The 8617-nt window shown below is 43.4% G+C and overlaps 1 protein-coding gene across 1 annotated transcript in view; it reads left to right on the top strand.

Annotated features, from left to right (window-relative positions):
- Maml2 (mastermind like transcriptional coactivator 2) overlaps positions 1–4656 on the top strand; it is a 318494-nt gene extending 313838 nt beyond the window's left edge. Inside the window, exon 5 of the mRNA XM_021206900.2 lies at positions 2761–4656. Coding sequence (XP_021062559.1) covers positions 2761–3773 — 1013 coding nt within the window. The 3' untranslated portion in view covers positions 3774–4656. The remainder of the gene's footprint in view (positions 1–2760) is intronic.
- Positions 4657–8617: the final 3961 nt, after the last annotated feature.

Below are 8617 nucleotides of genomic sequence, written 5' to 3' on the forward strand. Positions count from 1 at the left end.
GTTGTCTGTCAGATACAGGGTCTCCACAGTGTTGTCTGTCAGATACAGGGTCTCCACAGTGTTGTCTGTCAGAGTACAGGATCTCCACAGTGTTGTCTGTCAGAGTACAGGGTCTCCACAGTGTTGTCTGTCAGAGTACAGGGTCTCCACAGTGTTGTCTGTCAGAGTACAGGATCTCCACAGTGTTGTCTGTCAGATACAGGGTCTCCACAGTGTTGTCTGTCAGATACAGGGTCTCCACAGTGTTGTCTGTCAGATACAGGGTCTCCACAGTGTTATCAGAGTACAGGCTTCTTTTGTCTTTTGTCTGCCTTAGCAAGTGGCTCCCATCCTAAGTGCTGCCCTGTAGTCACCACAGCAGTCACCTCCATATCCATTTTCCAGGCAGGGAGAGGGAGGGAGAGCAGGAAGAGCCATGCCCCCTTGTAAAGCAGTCTGCTGGGGCCTCTGCCCACTTTTATCTCTGGCCAGTGGTGTTCCTGTGGATTTTCCATCAGCAAGAAAACTCAAAGTATGTGCTTTGTCACATGACCACATTGCTATAAATATCAGGGCACTGTCTGAGAGGAAGACAGACACAGGACAAGGACACCCACCCCATAGCTCCTTCCAAGCAAGGCTTGTGCTTATCCTGAGAGCTTGCATATCACCGCTGACTCCAAAGCAAGTAAACGTATTTTCTTCCTGTGCCTCTGAGAATAAAACAGGCAGCAGCAGAGCAATACAACCCCCTTCATATTGCTTTCATTCTTCACATTAGTCTGGAAACGATTCTTTCCCAGCTATTATAGAAGGTTAAAGAACCAAAAGAATCGGTCACTGTTTATATCCACTACACATTAGGGGCATCTAAGTCTTACCTGCTGTCTTGTGATCTTTACAGAAATTCCCTCTGCTTTGGCTCTTTTCAAATGCTCTTTTCCGGGCCAGTAAGATGGCTTCAGTGGGTAATGGAGCTTGCTGCCTGGCCTGGTGACCTAAGGTCAACCCACAGACCACCACACTGGAAAGAGAGAACCACCTCCCACAAATTATTTTCTGACTTTCACACGAGTGTAGCAGCATTCTCACGCCCAGCACACATACACAAATGCACACAGAAGTAATCAAATGTAAAATGCAAACCAAACAAACAAAAACCCCTGCCTTTTTCATATGTCTTTTTAGGGTGTACCATTTGAGCCCAGGGTCTTGTATTCGGCAAACATCCTCCCGTTGAGTGGCATCTCCAGCTTTTAAACTTCTTATTTTTCCCCATATTATTTGTATAGAACAAATTCCTTCGCCACAAAAAAATCTTCAGCTGCAAAGATGACATTGCTTAAATTCATAGTCCCTGGCTCTGAGTTAGCCTGATCAAATACCAATGTACAGGACACCGTAGAGGATCTTGGCTGAGGAGGTAGAAGAGACTCCTCGTGCACTGGAAGAACGTGTGGTCTGGTTAGGGATGCGCTTTGCAATACAGAACAAAGCTACGGTGCTGCTTTGGTCCCGTCTTCTGGGTTGTACATCATAATGTGTTGTCTTCAACCAACAGGTGGTTTCTTACGTGGTCACTTGTGGGCATGATCTTTACTCTTATTTCACATGTGTGCATGCATGTGTGTATGTGTGTGTGTGTGTGTGTGTGTGTGTTTCTGTTTCCTTATCTTCATGAGAGTCTTGTCCTTCTTTCAATCTCTTTCATTAAATCATTCAAAATTCAATTGAACAACGATTCTGTCAGCCATTGTACTTGGAGTACAGCTATAAACCAATTAAGAGAAAAGGTCTTCCCTTGTGGAATTTGTCATTTAAGGTACGTTTTTCCTCTCCAGGGATATTTCAATGCATTTCTTGGTCACTGTCTGTTGAATGGAGCCATCCTGTTGATCAACTTGAGATTGCCCCCATCCAATCAGTTGTTGGCAGGCATCAGTTTCACCCTTTCGAGGCTTGCTGGATTACCTCAGTGCTCAATGGAAGGGTCAAACAGAGAATAGCAGACAAAGAAACAAGACAGGACATTAGGAAAAGCTTCACACCAGAGCTTCAGGCTCAGCCTGAAACCTGAGGAAAATATACGGCTCAGGGACTTAGTGGCCATCCCGGGATCAGGAAAGAGATGAGCAAAGGTGGGTGGTGGTGTGTTCCAGAGCGGGGCAGTAGTAACTGCACATCCTCCAGCAGGCTTCCCATGTGGAAATAATCACCAGAGCACAGACTACATCTAAGTCCAGATACTTGAGACTTTGTCTGTCCTTTGGATGCAGGAAAGCCACTCACAGCAGCTTCCTGAATGAGGACGATGCAGATAAAGAATAAATCATGATTGTCTGGGCCAAAGGTTAGGAATATTAGTGTGGTAGCCATGAATAGGATTTATCCCCACTTCCTCATTGCGACCCTGGGGTGAAGAGTAACCTGGATTTCATGACAGCTAGCTAACCAAAGTTGTAATCTTCGAACTTGGAACATAATAAAAATAATTCAAAAGGAAAGATTGATTATCACCTCAGTGACTTCAGAAGACAAATAAAATAAAAACCATAAAACAGAACTATCCTATTTCTTCATGCTTTCTGTAATGTGTAGGCTCTTAACCTAGGAGTGTCTCAGGGCAACGCTTCCTCCCAAATCTCTTCTATTCTTCTCTGATATGCTATTTGTCTAAATCATCTTGCACACGAAAGTAGTTCTGGAAATGATAAGTTGTTTAAGCTGCAATAAGAGATGCTATACTGTCATGAATGAACATGATTCTCTTCTCTGTCTTAGGTGGCTCCTCTACAGTGAGTTTAAACTCTAACCAGGCTCTGACAAACCCAGTTTCAACACATACCATTTTAACTCCAAACTCCAGCCTCATGTCTACGTCGCATGGGATGAGAATGCCATTGTTATCCACAGTTCAGAACATAGGGATGTATGGAAACCTGCCTTGTAACCAGCCAGGCACCTACAACGTCACTTCAACAATGAACCAGCTGACGCAACAGAGAAATACAACTCAACTGATAACAAATCAGAACAACCCTCTGATGTCACGACCATCTCCCTTAGGGGCAAATAACGGTAACAGTGTGGCCACCTTTGGAGCTGGATCTGCTGGCAGTTCCCAGCAATTAAGACCAAACTTGGCTCACAGTTTGTCAGGCATGTCAGCCCAGAGGTCATCAACTGTCATGATCACAGCCAACTCGACAGCCACAAACTGGGCTTCTCAAGAGGTGACAGGGAAACAACAGGAAGCCCTCAAATCCACAGGAGTCCGATTCCCAACAAGTACACCTGCAGCCTATACCCCAAACCAGTCTTTGCAACCAAGAGTAGGGAGCCAGCCATTTTCCCAGAGGGCAGTGGCACCCCCTAGCCAGTTATCGCCAGCAGTGCAAATGAGACCTATGAACCAAATGAATCAGACATTAAATGGGCAAACCCTGGGTCCACTCAGGGGTCTGAACCTCAGACCCAATCAGCTGGCCACCCAGAGCCTGTCTAACATGAACCCATCAGGAACAGGATTGAATCATCCCAGGACAGGCACCAGCCAGCCTCCATCCCTGACACCCAACGCTTTTCCTTCATCCAACCAAAGTTCCAGGGTTTTTCAAGGACCTGACCACAGCAGTGATTTAGCTTTTGACTTCCTCAGCCCACAGAGCGACAGCATGTGTCCTGCCCTAAACAGTGATGCTGATTTCATCGATTCTTTATTGAAGACAGAGCCTGGCAATGACGACTGGATGAAAGATATCAACCTTGATGAGATCCTGGGAAGCAATTCCTAAGGTGGAAAGGAGGTGATCGTCGGCTCCGAGCAGGGTTTTTCAAGGATACTGTAATGCCAAACTGCTGAAGTCTGGGGGAACTACAGACATCAAAACAGAAGGTTGGCAGGAACCACAGTGGTGAACATTTTGTTTCACATGCTTGTTTTAAAAAATCTTGAGCCTGATAGTAAAACATTGGGATTGTTTTTCTCTGCCTGAACTTCAGGATGTGTAATCCAGTTTATCCAAACACAACTGTGATGCTGATGTGTAATTAATTGTATAAATTGGTCTTCCCAAGTTCCTTTTCTCAGTGAAGGAAGTACAATAGAACTTGAGACCTGTTTCAATCCCATATCATAATAGACAGATGCTTGTTCTAACCAACAGGCAGCAGACTGTCGTCTAGTAGATAAATATGCTTTGACTTCTCTGTTATTATTTGTCTTAAAGCTTTCAGGAAAGATTGAAATGTTACATGGTTGTTTGGAGTAACCTAAGAGAGATTCAGAGAACCTAGAGGCTACCCAGCACATTAATTGATTTCTTTCCTAGATGCACTCCTCATTTTTGTAACTTTCCCACGAGTTTTGTATTTTGGTGAGATGCTGTGTCTCATGATAAAACAGGAATGCAGGGTTTACAACCTGACTGGGGCTTCCCTCCCAGTTTTTATAGATAACCAAGACTGGTCCTGATCATGCTGAAATACCAGTGCACAACAGCCTGCATCGAATTTCACTTCAAAAAAAAAAAAAATGTTAAGCCTTGCCATGTAGGAGAAAAACATGGCCATAAAGGACCAGCCGTGTTGCTCACTGTTATTGATAGCCACTGGTCTGTTCCCAAGCAGAATGAAATGGAGACTCCTAGTTTTTGGTAGCCAGAGACTGGTTTGTAATAAGAAGAAAGAAAGAAAGGAATGACGTGTGAATTAGAGTCAGATTAGAGAATATCCTGCTTTGGTAAGAAACAGGGAGAGGCATGAGAGGCGCAAAGCATTTCACAGAGCTCAGAGGAAACAGCAACTGACAGACATAGCTTTTCCTTGGACATACTCCATGGACTTAGGTGAGCAGCTGAGCCCAGTGTGGTCTCCGTGGAGCCACCCTCTCACTATTCATGATGCAGCGAGCCCTTGCCATGTGGTGCCTGGGCCCTTCTTATCCAGGTGTCCTCCCTCAGGGCTGAGTGTTATAGCAGAACGTGCATGTGTCTGGGTCACTGAACCTCGGTGCCCACATCTATGTACACTGCAGAGTGGAGTCGGGATCCAGGTTTGAAAGGGATCTAAGAGAGCATGACCACCTTCCTAAATCCAGAGACTCAAAGGCTACTTCCGACCTTTGAGTTAGCCATGCACACACTAAAATACCAAGTGTGATTGACTTGAAGTCATTTAAGCAGCTGATCTTCACAAGCCTGTTCAGAAAAAGAACACGTTATTTTAAAGCTCTGCAGAGTCCTCTTCTTCTCTTTATGATACTTTGGGCTCTCTCTGTCTTTCCCACTGCACCAGTATCACTGGCCCAGAGTATTTTCTGTGCTGGTTTGTAAATATTAATAAATTTCTTGTTTTGTAAACTTTTGTAAAGAATATTTTGGTAGAAATACTTAAAACATATTCTTTGGATTATATTTATACATATGTGAAATAAATATACTATCGAAAGGTTATATTTTATACAAAAAGTAAATTGTTACCTTTTGTATGCTAATATACAAAGTTTTGTATAAAACAATGGTTTATTTTTAGCTCTACGTTTAACTATAGGTGATTGAGTGGAAGCTTTGAAAACCCACCAAGAGGCTTGTTAGGTAAATGGGTATCCTGAGACCTCCCTTGGAAAGCATTCCTGGGCTCATCCCTCCCTGTTCTTGTTGTTTTCCAGCTCAGATCCTTTAGGAAGCCCATAGTCCTCATGTCTCATTTGATGATTCTGCTGTGCACACTGTACCATTTCCTGTTGCATGTGTCCTACTGTGTGTCTCCCCATTATACAAAACAGTGTTTCTCCATGAAAACAGAGAGGAAAAACAATGTATATATATATATATATATAAACGCCATGGTTTTGTGGCTCCTCCAGATGGCTGTACATATCTGCAGGACTTCTCAGTCTCCGACCATATAATTCAGCTTGTTTCTCCCTAATCCAAACAGTACATTCTACAGCAGCTGTCCAGTTGTCCAACTGAAGAGGCAAAGGAAACAACATGGCTGGTTTTTCTTCTATCTTAATGTGAACTTCATAATTAATGTCTATTTATTCAGCTATTCATTAAAATACAGGATTCTTTGGAGGAGACAGTATAACATATAGTTTTTCTGTTTGTTGGCAGCCTATTACCAAAGATGATGTAATTTTCCTGAAAACTGAGATAATGACAATTTGATAGACAAACTTAGTAAGAGCCTCAGGATTTACAACGTAAGAGCTATTGGGATACAAACTCCCATTTATAGACATGCTAGACTACTTAATTGCTGACATTGTTTATCATTCTGACATATAACAGAGGAAGTAAGAGTCATTTCTCTTTCTTCTATTTCCTTCTTCCCTCCTTTCTCTCTTCTTCTTCTTCTTCTTCTTCTTCTTCTTCTTCTTCTTCTTCTTCTTCTTCTTCTTCTTCTTCCTCCTCCTCCTCCTCTTCCTCCTCCTTCTTCTTCTTCAACTAGAAAGTAATGTAGGCAAATAATTCCTTCTTGGCTTTGTGTTCAGTCCAATGAATGGAGTCACTGAGTGAAATGCTGATGTCACCTGCATTGCTGTCCTGAACCCACGAATGTAAAGATTTCAACTTGTAATACGAGCATTTTGTATTGTGTGTAATTCCATGTGTAAAAAAAAATAGTTTAAAACTATTCAGAAGTGTTTTTCTTCTATGAAGTCATACTGTCAGTCACCAATAACATCATTATAGTTAAGATAACCAATGTTAACAGTAATGGGTACATGTACACAAATTGTTCTTTTTAAAAGATTTATTTTATACTTTTAAATTATATGTATGTGTGGTGTGTATGTGTAGGTGCTGCTTGCCAAAGCTAGAGGATACCCTGGAGACAGAGTCACCATAGGCTGTGATGAGCCAAATGCTGTGGGGACTGAACCCAGGTCTTCTGAAAGCAGTGAATACAACTCTTAGCTGCTGAGGCATCTCTCCAGGCCCCTGCCAACTGTATTGTGCAGAAATTTTTAGACAGTAGTAAAATGCAGACTCAACTCTTTTCAATGTTGGTCTGTTCACTGAGAAAGCTTGTATTTTACATACTTACAATTACATACGCATGACCAGGGAGACAGAGCTAAGTTGGTAAAGAGATGGGAGTAAAAGAATGAGGACATTTCAGTCTCCAGCACCCATGTGAAAAACTGCATGTGGTGGTGTACACTACTGGTGGAGAGACAGAGACAGCCAACCCAGCCTAACTGCCAGTCTCCAGCCTAGTGAGGCTTCCTGTCTGAAAAAAGTGACTAGTGTTCCTCATGACAGTCATCTACAGTCATAGTGTGAAGCACACACACACACACACACACACACACATGCGCACACACATGCACACACGCACACACATGCACACACACGCACTCACACGCACGCACACACACGCGCACACACAAATACATATTTGTGAGTACACACACACACACCCATCAACATGCACATACATGCAAGCACACATGCACACTCATGCACAAAAATAAAATAATAAAATATTAAAAGTGTAACAGCTACTAAATGCTGGGAATGCACTGATTACTTCTGAGGCACCATGGTCCTGGTATGTGGCATTTGGTCATAGGCTGTGTGGATACAGAGCTTAGTAAATACACCTGACTATACATGCTTACACAGCCTTCGGCAGAACCAAGGTGGCAAAGAGAAGGAATCACTCTCCGTTCTCCTGCCCCACTAATTATGCTGGAAAGGTTCTGTGTCCTTTCCCCTCTGCCAAATGGAAGTCTGTGATACTGCTATGTTCACGAGCTTTATCAATGGAACCATAACAAAACTAATATTTTACAAATATTACTAATATTTGTAAATCCAAAGAACCTGGAAGGTTGGGTGGAGGACAGGATCAACAGCAATAAGAATGAGTACTGTCCACATACATTAGGAGAAAGACATGCGCAGTTCAGAACTGACCTCTGAACTCCACCTTCTAGGCTCAGAAGGGAATCTGAAGAGGAGGGAATAGGAATGGGGGTGCAGGTGACTGACAGCAGTCTCTTCCTAGGGCAGGGCCAGATTTCATCATCTTATGCACAGTGGCCATGTTATATCTGTATGTCTCATCACCTAAGAAAGTCGGGGGCATGGCTAAGGTTGAAACAGAGCATCCAGACTCTAAAACTCGGAGATTTATTTTCATTTCACGAAACTAGAGTCCACCAAAAGGACTTCTTTTTAAGAATCTTTCAGATTGTCAGTCAAGTTCAGGCAACACAGCAAACGTCTCTTTTAAGGCTGAATCATAAGCAAGAGTGCATTGCAAGGAGGCCAGATGGAGGCAGCAGACAAACAGATAGGCCATGTGGATGTCCACACCACCAGCTGCTGACCAAGCCCAAGGAATATGTAGGAGGAGGCCCTCGATGTCCATTTTCCTGTGACATCACAGAATCATTTAAGGCTCCGTGCCAGGGAGGAGAGAAACTTTTCTTGTGTAATTGTCAGATTCTCATTCCTGTGACAAAACAGGGGAAGGTGTGTTTCCCTCACAGTGCCAGGTTTCCACCTGTAAGGAGGGGCTGTGGGCAGCACAGATCACTAGCAGCAGCCTTCCCGAAGCTCAGGAATACCCAGTCTGCTTTCCACCTCCCCTCCTACTCCACCCAGGCCCCAGTCTTTAG

The sequence above is a fragment of the Mus pahari genome, chromosome 10, assembly GCF_900095145.1.
Source record: "Mus pahari chromosome 10, PAHARI_EIJ_v1.1, whole genome shotgun sequence".
Taxonomy (NCBI): Eukaryota; Metazoa; Chordata; class Mammalia; order Rodentia; family Muridae; genus Mus; species Mus pahari.